This window comes from Ascaphus truei, chromosome 7 (assembly GCF_040206685.1).
Source record: "Ascaphus truei isolate aAscTru1 chromosome 7, aAscTru1.hap1, whole genome shotgun sequence".
NCBI classification, from domain to species: domain Eukaryota; kingdom Metazoa; phylum Chordata; class Amphibia; order Anura; family Ascaphidae; genus Ascaphus; species Ascaphus truei.
In genome coordinates, this window is record NC_134489.1 from 28,754,898 (window position 1) to 28,773,481 (window position 18,584).

At 45.5% G+C, this 18,584-nt stretch overlaps 1 protein-coding gene and 1 long non-coding RNA gene across 5 annotated transcripts in view; one reads left to right on the plus strand and one right to left on the minus strand.

The window, feature by feature from the left end:
* The first annotated feature begins 1,484 nt into the window (after positions 1–1,484).
* On the plus strand, positions 1,485–18,537 carry LOC142498866 (uncharacterized). 2 transcript variants are annotated; one of them, XM_075607478.1, is made up of 5 exons: positions 1,485–1,607; positions 3,285–3,370; positions 5,480–5,606; positions 8,091–8,204; positions 13,256–18,537. In XM_075607478.1, the coding sequence occupies exons 2-5, from the start codon at positions 3,296–3,298 to the stop codon at positions 14,197–14,199; spliced, it is 1,260 nt and encodes a 419-aa protein (XP_075463593.1). In that variant the 5' UTR covers positions 1,485–1,607; positions 3,285–3,295; the 3' UTR covers positions 14,200–18,537. The 2 variants fall into 2 exon arrangements, with proteins under 2 accessions (XP_075463593.1, XP_075463594.1); XM_075607479.1 differs by lacking the exon at positions 8,091–8,204.
* The window catches only part of LOC142498884 (uncharacterized), a 92,179-nt gene continuing 87,526 nt past the window's right edge, over positions 13,932–18,584 (minus strand). For all 3 annotated transcript variants that reach the window (XR_012802572.1, XR_012802573.1, XR_012802571.1), the window contains one exon: positions 13,932–15,600. This is a non-coding gene — a long non-coding RNA (uncharacterized LOC142498884). The remainder of the gene's footprint in view (positions 15,601–18,584) is intronic.

Below are 18,584 nucleotides of genomic sequence, written 5' to 3' on the forward strand. Positions count from 1 at the left end.
CGGATCCCCGGCGGGGAAGGGGTTACACGGGGCCCCGGCGGGGAAGGGGTTACACGGGGCCCCGGCGGGGAAGGGGTTACACGGCCCCCGGCGGGGAAGGGGTTACACGGGGCCCCGGCGGGGAAGGGGTTACACGGAGCCCCGGCGGGGAAGGGGTTACACGGGGCGGGGAAGGGGTTACACGGGCCCCGGCGGGGAAGGGGTTACACGGAGCCCCGGCGGGGAAGGGGTTACACGGATCCCCGGAGGGGAAGGGGTTACACGGATCCCCGGAGGGGAAGGGGTTACACGGCCCCGGCGGGGAAGGGGTTACACGGGGCCCGGCGGGGAAGGGGTTACACGGGGCCCCGGCGGGGAAGGGGTTACACGGGGCCCGGCAGGGAAGGGGTTACACGGAGCCCCGGCGGGGAAGGGGTTACACGGGGCCCGGCGGGGAAGGGGTTACACGGAGCCCCCGGCGGGGAAGGGGTTACACGGGCCCCGGGGGGGAAGGGGTTACACGGGGCCCCGGCGGGGAAGGGGTTACACGGATCCCCGGCGGGGAAGGGGTTACACGGAGCCCCGGCGGGGAAGGGGTTACACGGAGCACGGCGGGGAAGGGGTTACACGGAGCCCGGCGGGGAAGGGGTTACACGGCCCCCGGCGGGGAAGGGGTTACACGGATCCCCGGCGGGGAAGGGGTTACACGGGGCACGGCAGGGAAGGGGTTACACAGGGCCCCGGCGGGGAAGGGGTTACACGGATCCCCGGCGGGGAAGGGGTTACACGGGGCCCGGCGGGGAAGGGGTTACACGGGGCCCGGCGGGGAAGGGGTTACACGGGGCCCGGCGGGGAAGGGGTTACACGGATCCCCGGCGGGGAAGGGGTTACACGGGGCCCGGCGGGGAAGGGGTTACACGGGGCCCCGGCGGGGAAGGGGTTACACGGAGCCCCGGCAGGGAAGGGGTTACATGGATCCCCGGCGGGGAAGGGGTTACACGGAGCCCCGGCAGGGAAGGGGTTACACGGATCCCCGGCGGGGAAGGGGTTACATTACAGGTCCCGAAGCGTTGTAACCCTTCCCTGCCGCAGGAGCCTGTCATAAAACGCTGATTTTAGGCCTGGGAGGCGAGAGAACAGGATAATTTTGGGTTAAAAGTAAACAAGTATATTTTTTACAGAGGAATTTGTAATAATAATAATAATAATAATAATAATAATAATAATAATAATAATAATAATAATAATAATAATAATAATAATAATAATAATAATAATAATAATAATAATAATACATCTTCAGCCGCTTTGTGCAGCCAGGTAAAGTACAGAGGACCTCTACCTGGATTGGTTCGGACCTGTCAGGTGACCCCCCGCCCCTGTCCGGAGGGCATGCCGGGAGTTGTAGTCTGTGCTCCCATACACTGTCATGCTGCTGAAGACAATATGGACTGCAGGTCCCAGGATGCATCAATGCTGCACTCCCATGTCCTGACGCGGGGAACCGCCAATGGGCTGCAGAGATCCCACCCCGTCTGTAAGGCAGATCCCTCCTCCTCCTGGGTTCAGAGATCTGGGGATCTCTTGATTTTGTTGATGAGCTGCAGAAATAAATAGAACTGGAACAGGTAGGGAAAAGGCGTGGGTTTCAGGTGTGCAAATATGTGGGGGATTTGGTGATAAATGGATTGCATTAAAATCCATGTGCAGAAAACAATGGGGTTCCAAAATCATTTTTTTTGGGGGGGGGAGAAATTAGAGGTGAGAAGAAGCAATGGGAGGGGAATTGGGGTATGGGGGGGAGGGGAATTGGGGTATAGGGGGGGGTGGGGAATTGGGGTATAGGGGGGGGGTGGGGAATTGGGGTATAGGGGGGGGGGGAATTGGGGTATAGGGGGGGGTGGGGAATTGGGGTATAGGGGGGGGTGGGGAATTGGGGTATAGGGGGGGGTGGGGAATTGGGGTATGGGGGGGGGGGGTGGGGTATGGGGGGGGTGGGGAATTGGGATATGGGGGGGGGGTGGGGAATTGGGATATGGGGGGGGTGGGGAATTGGGGTATGGGGGGAATTTGGGGAGGGGAATTGGGGTATGGGGGGGGGGGAATTGGGGTATGGGGGAGGGGAATTTGGGTATGAGGGGAATTGGGGTATGGGGGGAATTTGGGTATGAGGGGAATTGGGGTATGGGGGGAATTTGGGGAGGGGAATTGGGGTATGGGGGAGGGGAATTGGGGTATGGGGGAGGGGAATTGGGGTATGGGGGGAGGGGAATTGGGGTATGGGGGAGGGGAATTGGAGTATGGAGGGAGGGGAATTGGGGTATGGAGGGAGGGGAATTAGGGGATGGGGAGGGGAATTGGGGTATGGAGGGAGGGGGATGGGGGAGGGGAATTGGGGTATGGGGGAGAAATTAGAGAGGGAGGGGGAGGGAAAGATCGGTGAGGGCGGAGATTAGAGAGAGGGAACTAGATGGAGGGGGAAAGGGATAGATTAGAGAGAGTTGGAGCAGAGAGAGAGATTAGGGAGATATTAGAGAGAGTGGGCGATAGGGAGAGCATTATGAGGTAGGGACGCATTGTGCAGAGCTGTTTGTGCTACGCAAGAAAAATAAAATGATGATGGCAATACTCATTTGGTGAATATCTCCATTAACCCCTACACCCCTCCCCCTTTACATGGGAAATGTGAGATTATTCTGGCTTTTAAAATAGGGTGTGTTGCTAGTTTATACAACAAGTTTTATTAATTGTATATACAGACCTCTGTAAACATGCGCATGCAGGCATATACACACACACACATATATAAGTGTATATCTCTGCGTGTGTTTACAGAGGTCTGTATATATAATTAATAAAACTAGTTGTATACATAGCAACAATTTTCTCTCTCTCTCTCTCTCTCTCTCTCTCTCTCTCTCTCTCTCTCTCTCTCTCTCTCTCTCTCTCTCTCTCTCTCTCTCTCTCTCTCGTAATCTGGATTTGCAGATGGACATTTAGGGCAAATAAAATAAACCCCCTTATGATCGCATTCAACCCTTCCTATCCCACAGTCACTCAGCATGCAAAGCTTCCACTGCAGCCGTGGCTACTGCATAATGACATGCAAATGAGCACTTAGTGTGTCACTGTGAGTGCTCATTTGCATGTCATTACCCAGAATCCCTCGCTGCAGTGGAAACATTGAATGTAGTCCTTTTTTTTTTTTTTCCCCTTCTACTCGCCACAATTTGTGTACCAGATAGAAAGGCAGTGATATTCCATACCCCGTATCACCGTCCCTCTGTCTCCCTCTCTCCATGAAGCTTTTCTCCAGATGGCTGAATGGGAGGCAGATCCTGCCGGAGCAGAGACATCAGATCTCAAACAAGGGACCATTCATGACGTGGAGGTAACCGAGTGATCCTATTATATTTATTTCTAACGTGCCATGGTAAGCAGCGCAGTGCAGCGCAATGGGGATCAGTGAACATCGACTTCCCCACGATAACACTGTCGCCCCCTAGTGGGTGACACCAAGTCGGGGAATCTATCACACACTGAATGTGTCCCTTTTTTTTCTTTAATGGCACAGTCCGTCCTCTGATAAACTGTAGTGCTGACAGTAACGTGTTTCGTGGGTTAAATGTAGGGGGTTTTATTTGTATTATTTATTTTTTTTTTTTACCAAATTTCCGTAAACACGGTGAGCTGAGAAATGGGAGGGGTTTGATTTCCTCTGGGTGCTCCCCTTCGTCTCATATCCCTGCATGTTCTACAAGTGTTTGCGCAGGCAAAGCCCCCAATCCCTCCCTCCCTGATGATGCAGCCTCAGCATTTCAGTATATTTACATTTTCCATTTGGTTTTTATTACATCACCGAACTGCAAAAAATGGGAAGTTTTTTTTGGGGGGGGGGGGAGAATCAAAAAAGCTGTCAGGTGAGATGCAAATGGTCCCGATAAAGGTTGCATGCCCTGACTGTCGAAACATAAATACACAGATTGAAGGGTGATTGTATGTTTCTAGGGAAACAAATCACATATGAACAAACCTCTCGAATGTTATATTTGTAGCCCAGTCCCTTGTATTTTCTTGAGCCCGCTGTGTCATTTCGTAGCTTTTTATCCATTTTAAACATGGATGTTTGCCGATCGTGTACTTTCCGTTCCGTGTTGGAAGGTTCCGTGAATGTCACTTGGTGACTGACCGTCATAAGTGTTAAAGAAGTGCAGAGTTGGAAAACCCACTCGGAGACAGATTTTTTACCCTTATGGACATAACAGTTGGAGCTTGGGTCTCTGTTTGACGTCACAAACCAAGATCAATAACATTGTTGTAGGGGTTACAAAAGTTGTGTGCTACTAAACACAGCTCTGCAATGGATTGCTGATTCCTTTGGCAGGAAAAGGGTTAAGCCACAAACTTGCCTTGAACATGGCACTTTCCTCTAATATCTCCAATCTACGTTTCATATTTACATTTTATGTATGTGTACGATATTTTAGATATGTGTATATGTTGTATGTTTACTCATGGCACGTTAAAGCTTCAGCCCTCCGTAAAATTCGGCTACACCCCAATTTCATTTGTATGTTTTCATGTAAGATGTACAGCAAATAAAACTCCCACCTGTGAGCACATTCACGTCTCGGACAGATCCACAACCCCTGCCTTTCCCCCCAATCTCTCGGCATACGATGCTTCCGCTGCAGCCAAGGGATTCTGGGTAATGGCAAGCAAAAAAGAAGCACTCACACGTGAGGTGTAATAACTGTGTGCAAGTAATGCATGTTACGGGTTTCCTCCGCGCGCCACGACGGGCAGTGTCCCGCGTCTCTGCCGTCCAACGTCACCCTGTGTGATGTCCATTTGGTCCCCGCACGAGTGGGGGCTTTAACCCTTTGAGTGCCCGGTGGGCTGCGGCACCTGAACGGTGTACGTCAGGGGTGGTCAATTCCACCAACAGGTCAGGTTTTCAGGATATCCCTGCTTCAGCACAGGTGGATCAGTTGGTGACCGAGCCAATGATTGGGCCATCTGTGCTGAAGCAGGGATATTCTAAAAACCTGACCTGTTGGTGGCCCTTGAGACTGGATTTGGCCACCCCCTGGTGTGCATCATTAGGGCACCGAAGGGGTTAGTCCATGTTAATACCGTAAGAATCGGGGAGCAAAACAGACTTTTGAATCCCCTTTTTCTTCAAACCGGAACCTAGAGTGGAAGTTTTATAGTTAAAAAGTAGTTATACAGTGACAGTAGGGAGCAGCGTTTCTGGGGTGGGGAGATAGGAATGAGACTCCACAGTAACTCAACCATGTGATCTTTATATAGATAGTGCTGGCAGCCTACAGAATCCTGTAGGCACAGCGAGTGCAACCCCATGCATTGAATGCGGATAAGACCCCCGCCACATGGTGGTGAAGGTGGTGCATCGCAGAGCCCCTTCATGTTACCACAACCCGGCTGTATACTGCCACACGGCGACGCGGATATAAACCTTTAACGCTCTGTGTTTCAGGAACCCATCAAGTCCGATGATGTGACCGTGTGCTTCTCTGTGGAGGAGCTGGATTCTTTAGAGGACCGGCAGAAGGAGCGGAATAAAAACGTCAAGACGAAAATCCACCAGACCCCCAACTTAGTGGGTGAGAGAGATTTACTGAGCACTCGCTGAAAAGGCCCCGCGGGCTGCCCCGTTTCGGGGCTCGTCAAGCAGGTCCCCCAAGGGGCCACATCAGAAAACCTTTAGGAGTAGAAGGGCCGCAAGCTCATTTTATTTACATACATAAAAAGTCATATAAAGACTAGAAAATCATAATAGTTAAACATTTTTCAGGTTTTCCATATATATTTACATGACCTTAACTGACAAGGTCAGTAACTGTGAATAATTGCTCTTTGCTCCTGCTAATTTCATATTAGTTGCTTGGAAAGCTGACAGTTCTCAAAGTCCTCCTCTGGCCACCTCAAGGTCCTCCTCTGGCCACCTCAAGGTCCTCCTCTGGCCGCCTCAAGGTCCTCCTCTGGCCGCCTCAAGGTCCTCCTCTGGCCGCCTCTAATTCCTCCTCTGGCCGCCTCTATAAGTCCTCCTCTGACCATCTCAGGGTCCTCCTCTGGCCATCTCAAGGTCCTCCTTTGGCCACCTATAGGTCCTCTTGCCGCCAGTTGATGAGCTCTGCTCTATTTAATCAAACCCTATTCCTCAAATTTATTTTTAAAAGTTTTATCCTGGAAATATTTTCACATACTGACTTAATGCTTGTTTTTTGTTTTTGAGCATACTGTGTATCTACATATATTACCTTATTTGAAACAAGGGGTCCCCAAGTATCAGACACCCACCCCAGTTCCTGATGTAATTTTTTTTAAATGACCTAAGGAATCTTGTCTGGGAGAAAGATGGCCACTGGGGTCAGCCTCACTCTGGCGGCCAATAGAAAACCATGACATCACATACTCTCCAACTGCACCTACAGTACTGTATTTAGCAGGTATACCATATGTGTTTGGCTCCTGTAAGACCAGCTGTACCTATTTCTCCAGGGGGGTCAAACTCCATCCTCCAGGGCCACAAACAGGCCAGGTTTTATGGATATTCTTGCTTCAGCACAGGTGACTCAATCACTGACCCGTGTATTACACAGAACCTTATGTGATTGCTTATAAGTATCTTCGTCTAGCACAATAGAGGAACAACAGTGGTACCTACTTTTTACCGACCAAATGTTTGAGGGTCTGTTCTCGCGAGATGCCATTGCAGATTCTGATTGGTCGATCTCTTTGGCATCTTGGTTTTTTTCTTGCAAAAACTGGCAAAAGTAAAACATTTAAATATCTCTGCAATCGGGGTCCTTGATGCTTTAAGAGCTGCGGTTCAGCTCTGGGGGACCCTCTGGTTTCATATAAGGTTTTAACAACAAAAAAAACACAACAATATTATATTTCCTTTGGGGGATTGGGAGGTTGTGGCTTTAAAGTTTAAGGGTGGTGTCAAAAAACCAAGACTGACCCTGTAAGGGGCACGATCCCTCCCAGGATTGAAATTAATCAGTGACCTGTTTAAGGGCAAATATAAGTGACTACAGCATTTTTTTAACATATTGTATTTTTTTAATGACTTTGTATACACGGTGAGCTGAGACTCGGGACGGGCTTCATTTCCTCTGTCTGAGATCACTTTGTGCTGAACTAGAGATTGATTGACAGCACCCCGGCTCCTCCCTTTCCATTGTTACGGGCCCTGACACAGCAATTTTTGTTTTTTTGCTTTAAGTCTGATTGTTTTGTTTAAAGGTAAGGGCAGAAAACAACATTTGGGAAATAATGTAACTGTCTAGTTGAGCTACCTTTAAACAAACCTAACGGTGCTAATATCAAAGATTTGACTGCTTTCATTTTTTGGAACATTTATTAAAAGTTTAATTTCCTAGGGGCCTCTGAATGGGGGAGTGTTTCAGTCAAGTGTTTGCTTTACCTTTATCCCACTCTGTCCTTATCAGAGAGCCGATAGTGGGAGACACTGCCACTGGGACACTGCCTGTGCGAACTTTTGTGAAGAACCGCGACATCGGACAAAAGGGATCAGCCTCTGTGGACATGGACTCCCTCCCAAGTCTCATCTCACCACTTTCACATAATAACTTTCACTGATATTGTAAAATACTTGTGTCAGATTTTAGTAAAAAAATAAATAGACATCAATCACCCAGATGTGACCCCTCAGACATGTCCGTGCCATTAATACACGCAGGTCCTAGGAAGGACTGACCCCTCAGACATGTCCGTGCCATTAATACACGCAGGTCCTAGGAAAGACTGACCACTCAGATATGTCCCTGCCATTAATACACGCAGGTCCTAGGAAGGACTGACCCCTCAGACATGTCCGTGCCATTAATACACGCAGGTCCTAGGAAGGACTGACCCCTCAGACATGTCCCTGCCATTAATACACACTGGTCCTAGGAAGGACTGACCACTTTAACATTTCCCTGCCGTTAATATACACTGGCCTAGGAGAGCTTGCCCCTGTAGGGAAGACTGTTACATTGTGAAGCTGTTTTAAATGTGTTTGTTAACTGCAGGGACCGCACCTTTCACAGTTAACACATTCCTGTTGATATGATCAGGTTATCTGTACGTGAAACCAGAGATTGTGCCCCGAATTCACCGTGGAGAAGAGCTGTGTGTGCGGAGTGATCTTTATACTCAACGCAGGAAAAACCATGCACAGACCTCCACAGGTAAGACATAGTCTACATACGTAGGATGAGTTGGGAAGGAACATTAAGGGCCACAATTTCAAGAGATATATAGGTATTTCCCTGTTTATTTTTGTCATACTGGATGTAGCTTTGGGCTTCTTTGTTTTTTGTTGTATACATTTAGCCATGCCCAGTAGCACTCCAATTGACACTTATATATTATGTGGTAATTTTGGGGGTTTCTTAGAGCTTGCTGGGAATCTGTGTTTATTAACTTTGTCCAGCTGGTCTCAGCTGTTTTGGAGGTTGGTGGCCCCTCCCTCCCAGGGTTTAAGCTCGCCCCTCCCCACTTTCCAAGTAAGCAGGTCTTCTTCATGCAACTGGTTGGGACAGATCCAATGTGATCATTCTTCTAATTATAGATGAAAATAAGAATTTTAAATCGGTTAGGTTTAGGACCTGCAAATTTGGTCATGCCTTGATGTGGCTTGCAGGCTTAAAATGCTTAGGCCAAAAGGTTTACAGTGGTGTGAAAAATAAAGTATACCCTCTTTGAATTCTATGGTTTTACATATCAGGACATAATAATAATCATCTGTTCCTTAGCAGGTCTTAAAATTAGGTAAATACGACCTCAGATGAACAACACATGACATATTACACTGTCATGATTTATTTAACAAAAAATAAAGCCAAAATGGAGAAGCTGTGTGTGAAAAACTAAGTACACCCTTACTGCTTCCATTGGAATTAAGATGCCAAGTAGCAGACAGGTGCTGCTAATCAAATGCCCTTGATTAATTGATCAGCAAGTGTTACCACCTCTATAAAAGCCGAAGTTTTAGCAGTTTGCTGGTCTGGAGCATTCGGGTGTGTGTTAACACAATGCCAAGGAGGAAAGACATCAGCAATGATCTTAGAAAAGCAATTGTTGCTGCCCATCAATCTGGGAAGAGTTATAAGGCCATTTCCAAACAATTTAAAGTCCATCATTCTACAGTGAGAAAGATTATTCAAAAGTGGAGAACATTCAAGACAGTTGCCAATCTTCCCAGGAGTGGACATCCCAGCAAATTCACTCCAAGGTCAGACCATGCAATGCTCAGAGAAATTGCAAAATACCCAAGAGTTACATCTCCGACTCTACAGGCCTCAGTTAACATGTTAAATGTTAAAGTTCATAACAGTACAATTAGAAAAAGACTGAACAAGTATGGTTTGTTTGGAAGGGTTGCCAGGAGAAAGCCTCTTCTCTCTAAAAAGAGCATGGCAGAACGGCTTAGGTTTGCAAAGTTGCATCTGAACAAACCACAAGACTTCTGGACCAATGTCCTTTGGACAGACGAGACCAAAGTGGAGATGTTTGGCCATAATGCACAGCGCCACGTTTGGCGAAAACCAAACACAGCATATCAGCACAAACACCTCATACCAACTGTCAAGCATGGTGGTGTAGGGGTGATGATTTTGGCTTGTTTTGCAGCCACAGGAGCTCGGAACCTTGCCGTCATTGAGTCGACCATGAACTCCTCTGTATTCCAAAGTATTTCAAGTGTCAAATGTGAGGCCATCTATCCGACAGCTAAATCTTGGCCGAAATTGGGTCATGCAACAGGACAATGAATCCAAGCACACCAGCAAATCTACAACAGAATGGCTGAAAAAGAAAAGAATCAAGGAGTTGCAATGGCCCAGTCAAAGTCCAGACCTCAACCCGATTGAAATGCTGTGGCTGGACCTTAAGAGAGCTGTGCATAAACAAATGCCCACAAACCTCCATGAACTGAAGCAACGTTGTAAAGAAGATTGGGCCAAAATTCCTCCACAACGATGTGAGAGACTGATAAAGTCATACAGAAAACAATTACTTCAAGTTATTGCTGCTAAAGGTGGTTCTACAAGCTATGGAATCATAAGGTGTACTTAGTTTTTCACACATGGCTTCTTTATTTTGGCTTTATTTTTGTTAAATCATGACACGGTGTAATATGTCATGTGTTGTTGTTCATCTGAGGTTGTATTTACCTAATTTTAAGACCTGCTAAGGAACAGATGATTGTTATTATGTCCTGATATTAGTGATGTACCGGGTACCAGGTACTACCTGTTACCCGGCGGCTTTTCAGCTACCCGGAAATTACCCGGCAGCTGGAAAGTGGACCTGGCGCCGGGTATCCGGGTAATGTCAGGGTAGTTGAACAGTATCTCTTACTTACCAAGCCTGCACGGACATCTGAACAGGTAAGCAGAGGTGCGGGGGTGGTGGGGCAACATCAGCGTCAGTGTGGAGCCCGCGCGGGAGCTGTAGGACTCCATACTCCACTGTGAGTTGGGACCATGTGACCGGAGCAGGAGAAGCAGCTTTCCTATTGGACAGCCGGCTGTCCAATAGGAAAGCTTCTCCTGCTCCGGTCCCAGCTCACAGTGCAGTATGGAGTCCTGCAGCTCCCGCGCGGGCTCCACACTGACGCTGATGCTGCCCCACCACCCCCGCACCTCTGCTTACCTGTTCTGATGTCGCCGCGGTCTTCCTCCACCCCAGGTAAGTTTCCCCAGGTAAGTGAAAAACCGGGTAGCCGGGTACCCGGCCGGGTACAAGGTGCCAAATCCTCCGGGTACCCGTTACCCGGTTTTAAAAAAATGTAGGACCCGGTCCAACACTACCTGATATGTAAAACTATAGAATTCAAAGTAGGTGTACTTTCTTTTTCACACCACTGTAACTAAATGACCCTTTTACAAGAGATATATATATATATATAGGTATTTCACTGTGTATTTTTGTCATGTTGGATGCAGCTTTGGGCTTCTTTGTTTTTTGTTGTTTACATCTAGCCACGCCCAGTAGCACCCCAATTGACAATTATATACATATATTATGTATTAATTTTTGGGGTTTCTTAGACCTTGCTGGGAATCTGTGTTTTTTATCTGTACGTGAAACCAGAGATTGTGCCCCAAATTCACAGTGGAGAAGAGCTGTGTGTGCGGAGTGATCTTTATACTCAACGGAGGAAAAACCATGCACAGACCTCCACAGGCAACACATAGTCTACATACGTAGGATGAGCTGGGAAGGAACATTATGGGCCACATCTTCTAAGCAGTCTTCTGCCATAAGGCACCTTCCAGCACTGGAGAACACTTTACACCCAACTAAGTCAATGGACTGTAGGGCGTCTAATGCCAGAAGAATAAACATGGACCTATGGGTCTTGAGACCTATATAAGAACAAGCGTGGCTCGTATTATAATAGCTTAGATTTTGATCTTTGAAGTGGGTGAGGATCTCTTCAGAAGAGGAAAAGTCTGTTGAATTTCCAATGAAGTGTGTGATCGGGATGAAAGAAGAAAAGTTAAGAAAATTTCTGCTGCGCCTTATTTAATGATGTCTCCTTAACACTGGGGGGTGGGGGATTTTCTAGGGAGGGCGCGGCGCTTACAGAGGCCCCGCACTCTTCCACAAGGCATTTAAAGTAAATGCCGGGGGAGGCATGAGGCCTCTAACTTCTCTTACCTGCTCTCAGCCGGCTCTTCGGCAACGCGTCGTCATAACATGACGTCAAATGGCAACGTGACGGCGTCGAAGCCAGAGAGCAGGTAAGGAGGTGGGGAGGTGCGAACAGAAACGTTTGCGCACCCCTGCGTAACATACAGTCAAAGTGGGTTAGAAAAAGTAGCAGCACTCTCGTGTAAATAAATTGGAAACATGTTAACCTTCACAGTGCTTAAAGGCCTAAAGCCTGCAGTAGAGTGTCCACATGGCAAACTTTACTGCTAACTCTCACTTGCTCCACTTCGCCCAGTAAGCGCATAGCTGGCAGCAACCTGCAGCCTGAGTGTGTTATTTATGCTCGTATTAGGGGTCAGCAGCCATACAGTGCAGAGGCCACCATTATCCTTTATTTATTTATTTATCGAATGTTTTACCAGGAAGTAATACATTGAGAGTTACCTCTCGTTTTCAAGTATGTCCTGGGAGTAGAGTTAAAATGACAAATAATACATGGTTACAAATACACAGTTACATTAAGTGAACAGGGCATACATTATATACAAGACATTGCATGCACAGTTAAAGAAAAAATATATTATAGGCGTATGTAACAGTTACAGACCAGATTAAAATGTGGATGTGAGAGTCTCCGGTAGATTGTTCCAGTTTTGGGGTGCACGGTAAGAGAAGGAGGAACGGCCGGATACTTTGTTGAGCCTTGGGACCATGAACAGTCTTTTGGAGTCTGATCTCAGAAGATAAGTGCTGCATGTGGTAGGGGTGAGGAGCTTGTTCAGATAGGTGGGTAGCTTGCCCAGAAAGTATTTGGAGGCAAGACAGGAAAGGTGAACTTTGCGCCTAGAATATATCTTTGTGTAGCGCCAGCCGTGTACCCAGCGCTTCACAGCAGTAATACACGTAACAAAGGAATAAGAGACGTAATGAGAAGAGCTGCAGACAAAAATAAAAACATTAATAAAAAAGGAGTCCTGCCCCGGAGAGCTTACAATCCAAGTATAATATATACTTGATTCTTGTACGAGCACTGTTAAAAGCAGAGGAAAATGCAAAGTCACCCAAAGGCTTCATTTTCCGAGATGGTAAAAGAATAGAAAAGCACACACACACATTTTGGGCATTGAAATCCAATTAAAAAAAAAAAAGACAATATTTACAAAAAAATAAACACGAAGCCGCAGATCCACTAAAGAGTACCACGCTGCATTGCATTTATGCATTGCTGGCCTCTGTGGCAGTGAAGATATTAATGTTCATGCTTACTAAATATGTCCCTTCTCTGACTAGCCAGACAGGGGAACTCCTGATTACAGTGGGATAGGAAAATACGTGGGACTGTTGCTTTGAAACGTCCAGGTTCACAGCTATTAAAGGATACTTTGAAACCGCTGGTATTTAGTCCTGTTTAGTGCTATTTGTTCATCCCTGTGTGTGTGTTTATGTATTTTTGTATATATTTGATCATAGTCTATATAAGTTTTGTAATCCTTTTATTTTTTTTAAGCAACTTTCTTTATCCATTAAAAAAAAAAGAAACTTGACAATATTTTCTCCTAAAATGTCCCTTCTCCTGTAGGTGGATCCATCAGTAGAAGAAAACCAGAAGGTGGTCACTCGCCAGATCACGCAATTGAAGATGACCGAATTTCTCCAAGTCTTTATACAGAAGACCACAGAAGAACATCGCGACTAAACAAGGAACCGGGAAACTGTAGAAGCAGCTCACCCGAGGAGGCCACCTCCAGTGAAAGAGGATCCCCGATAAAGACAGAATATACAACTCCCCACGAAGAGGAGGACGTCTCGCAGGCTATGAAAAGCCACAGGAACGTTCAAGCAAAGAAACACAAGTGCAGTGAATGCGGAGCTTGTTTTAATGACAAGTCACTTTGGCTTGTTCACCAAACAACCCACACAGGACCGAAACACAGCACCAGTGTCAAGCATGGAAGAAGCTTAATCTCCATTAGACATCAAGGCATCCAAACAGGAGAAGAGTCGTGTAGTTACCCTGTACGTAGGAAGCACATTCAGTACGGCTCAAAGCAAATTACGGAGAGAAGGGTCCAGAGAGCAGCAAAATCGTATACATGTAAAGAATGTGGAAAGAGTTTTACTCAGAACGCAAGTCTCATTGTACATAAGAGAACACACACAGGAGAAAGACCCCATACTTGCGAAGTGTGTGGGAAAAGCTTTATTAGTGGGTCTTATTTGGTCATGCACCAGAGAGTCCACACAGGAGAGCGTCCATATGTCTGCAATGAATGTGGGAAAAGGTTTATTAGCAGTTCAAATCTTATTATACACAAGAGAGTTCATACAGGAGAGAAGCCGTATCTCTGCACGGAGTGTGGGAAATGCTTTGGTCATAGCTCTCATCTTGTTAGACACCAGAAGGTACATACAGGGGAGAGGCCTTTTACCTGTGCAGAATGCGGGAAAGCCTTCTCTCGAAGCTCACATTTGGTTAGACACCAGACTATTCACACGAGAAGCCCAGCAAATCATCCTGTTTGAGTCCGATTCATGATGTAGTCCTGGTGGTTCATGAGTGACAAGTTTTAACTTTAATCAGGATTCCTCTAATTTGTTTGAAGATCAGTCTTATAGACTGGCCTGCAAACTTTTTTTGAAAATATAGCTTCAAGATGTTAAAAATAATGTATCTTCTGCCGCTAAACAAAATAACATCTAATATAAAGTTTGATAGATCCTTAATTGCTTGTTAGAAGACAGGAGATGGCTGTCTAATCTGAGATGCCCTTTATAAAACTGAAAGGCAAAAGTGAATTGACATTCGCTACTAATTGCATTTGATTCTTCTCTAACAGCACAAATCTCGCATTCCCACACTGCTGCCGTCTGAAACGGTAATAGGGAGGAGGAGTAAACTATTTTAGGTATCCTAGCTCCACAAGTGTGAAGGTCAAACACTGACCCCCAGGCATTCAAACGTGTGCTTGGATATCTCCATGGTTCACTTCAGAAAATGACTTGCGTAGAGACTTACTCAAGAAATTTCCAATGGGTGATTACAGTTTATGGCTCTTCTGCTCTCTTGTGACCGTGTGGCATGCGCATAGGACGAATGCTAACCCGGTGCCTTTAGTATAGAAGGTATCAATGCTTTGAGTCTATATTTTGAAAACTGGAGCCAGCCTTTAAACTGCTAATGCCCTGATTCTTTGTTTCAGACATGTAATGGTGCACTCTCACATTATCAGCCTAAAAACAAGCTTCTATATATAAAAAAAAATTAACAATTTAATTGCCAGCCTTCAACAAAACTAAGTGTGCTAAAAACAAATATTTCTCTGGAAATCCATTACAAGTCCTTTCTTGAGGACCTCTGAATGGGACAGGGTTTGTTAAGAAGGTGTTTTCTTTACCCCTAGCCCCACACCCTGTTATTCGAGAGCCAATTTAAGATAAGGGGAGGAGGAGAGTTGGGCTTTGCGTGTGCAAACTCTGGTTGAACACCGTTGACATCAAGGATTAGCCAGAAGAAGGGCTACCCTATTAAGTGTGATACTTTTTAATAGACCAACAAGACAGATCTTCAAATATGTAACATTGGTTTATAGAGAGTGTTCAACATTTTCCTGGTCTCGTCCCATGTGCCAGCTACAAAAACCATCCGCCATACACTTCGTTTTTAACTGCTCTGTCTACACTGCTGTATCACTAAATTATTCTCTTGTTCGTGTTAAAAACGGCTTCACAAATTGGTGGCATTGTGCCTGTTTTCAAGAGATGCTACGTGGCTTATTCAGTATCCTCCAATGCTGGCGATCACATGGTGGTCGGTTGAAAATGTCTGTTCGAGTCATTTGGGAGTTTTCAGCTGATTTGCATCACGACCTGCTGCTTCGGAGCATTTTGAATGACCCCCTAAACCTTTTAACGGTGCTGTCCAACCTAAAACATAAGGGAACCAAAGACAGTGATGAGTTAACTGTAGGTGATGGACACCACTTTTTTTAAACAAAAATTAAATAAAATTTGGATAAGTATTTTAAAGCAGCAATCCAAGGCGGCAGATTTATTTTTGTGAATTGCATTTTTTATACAGGGTTGAAGCGGAGGGTCTCCGGAGCTGAACCCCGTTAATTTCAGCTCCAGGGATCCCCTGCTTCCAGATATTCCTACCTGCAAATTAGGTGAAACAACATTAAATCAAATACATACTTGCACTCACAATAGCACTATAACAATACTAGACGTCTAATAGTTATTAGCAAGGGTTGGACACTCCAGTCCTCAAAGACCACCAGTAGTGGCTGAGCCACTGATTGAGCCGCCTGTGCGGACGCAGGAATACCCCGATAACCTGACCTGTTGGTGGCCCTTGAGGACTGGAGTTGCCCACCCGTTTATAGAACATAAAGAGTTGCACTTCTAAATTGGATTCAAATGCGGGTTGTCATTTATTTACCAACGTTTCGGTCCAATCACAGCAGACCTTTTCTTAAGAAACGTTGGTAAATAAATGACAAACGGGATTAGCACTCCTAACTTGGATTCATATCTTCTTTTCCAATATGCCGTCAATAGTGAAACAGACCTAAGTAGTGGATGGACTTGGTTCGAACTTTTCCCCAAACAAGAAGCCATTCATATTTCACGAGAGAGAGAGATGAGTAAGATTGTTAATGTAAAGGGGATTGAATCTTTCAAAGAAATCAAATTGCACTGCTAATTATTTTGAGCCTCTAGGTTAAATGGCTTCTTTAACATTGAGTGCGGCACTCGGACACTTGATCGCTTGGTGTAGCGATCGTCTGGTCATGATCAACAGGTTGTGAACGGAAGTGGAAGATACTCCACTGGAGTGTTGAATTTAATGAGAATTTCTAGCATGACATACTGTGTACTTCATCGGTCCCCTGGCTGGCCCATGGGACGTACAGGGTACCTCTTTTGGGCACTCAAACCATACCGAAATAGTCTGGACCTTAATCTAACGAGATGTATACATCATGCTAGAAAATGAAATCGCTTGTTCTGTTAGAAAGTAGAAGTAGGTGTGCGGCGGGTGTGAAAATAAAGAGGCGGCTCCTTCTTGGTCCTTTATTTTTCAGGATACATCGAATGATGCTTGTTGGTCCATTTAAAGATATCACAACCTACCATGAATTGACACTTCTGTAGGACCAACACCGCTACTAAACCTTTCCTATACCGTACCGTTGCATAAACACACAATTCCTAGTCTTGATGTAAGAGTTATGGCAATTAATTTGCCAAACGTTGAATGGATTTTGCTTTATGAAACGTTTTGGAGTTTATGCATCAAGCAGATGGTGGCAAAAATGATTTCGTAGCCGGATCGGATTTTAATATTTAATTATTTGCAGCCTGTGTCAAAATAATAAAATAATAAATTTGATGCTAGGTACTAAAGGGACGGTTGTCATCTATCATCTCTTAAGATGATTCTTCGAGGGTAAAGGGAATTGTGTCAAAGTAGGCAATTTTATGTACATCCGTTGGCAATCATGTTTTTTTGGGGGTATCTACGTAAAACATTACAGTATTGGGTTTCCTATAATCAACCTATTAATTCACTCATTGTTTCCTCAAGCCCTAATCTATTCCTGGATGTTCAAATAAATAATTTTTTAAGCTTTGTCTTCATCAGGGCTGATTGTACAGTTATCTCCATAAACCCTACATTGGTAGAAATGTCATTACACCCCCTGTACAATTGATAGAGCGGACACCAGTTGCAAGTCCTGGAATAATTCGGATTTTAATCCTGCAGAATGGATAGGTGGCCCCAAGTTTATTGGGGCACAAAGTAATTGTTTAATTGGTCATCACAGAGCCGTCTTTGCAATATCCAATTAACATCTGTGCCTTCAAATTCCTATTACTCCGTGTAACCTTCACTGCATTATTTGCATCGTATTGGCTGTGCCAAAGGAATACACAATAACTTTGTACATAGATGTATAATAAGACACTGTCTCGCATTAAGGACTATGTTTTCACCTGTTGATGCTCAACTTGTATTAACAATGTATAAAATGATTCTATTTGAACAAAGTTATTTTGCTTGAGACTTTACCTGTAAAATACCAACCCAGTTATTTTATTTTTTAACGTGCATGTGCTCCGGTAAATATTCCATGTTTTTGGGACATATTCCGATCTTCAAGAGCATCAGACTCGGCTCACCTCTACTAATCCGCGTAGATATTGCAATGGCAATTTTGTTTGTCCTAATAGCAAACCCAAAACCATTAAAGCCGCATTCCTGTGACACACTTTTTTGTTTATTTTTAATAGGATTGAAGCAGGGGGTCTCTGGAGCTGAACTGTATTAATTTCAGCTCTGGGGACCCCCTGCTTCCCAAGATACATACCTCGGAAGGGGGAAGTGGCTCTGGCTCGGCTAGTTGAGGCTAACATAATGGGAACTTAAATGTCCTGCGGGCCAATAGGAAGCCATGAAGTCATCCCTTGTGGCTTCCTATTGGCTACGTGATGCGGGACATCTAAACTGTGCACAGATACCGGCACCCCATTCCGGGGTAAATATCTTGAGAAGCAGGGGGTCCTCAGAGCTGAAATCAATGCAGTTCAACTCTAGAGACCCCCTGCTTCAAACCTATGTTAAAGACGCTCCCACCACACCAGGGAGGGTTGCTGTACTAATGCAGGGATGAGGTTTAGTGTTGTGCAGAAATGTAATATTGACCATTATACATTCATGGGGCAAATATGAAGCTGTTTTGGTTAGAAGTCGCAGCATGTAAACTTTTAGTGTAGGGACTTCAATGTAATAAGTGTCAATACGGTTATGTGTATATATAGTAGGAAACGCTTTCATAATAAACACCTTTGGAAATGCATATGGTCCATTATTGTTATACTATATTAGACAGAGAGAAACCTCG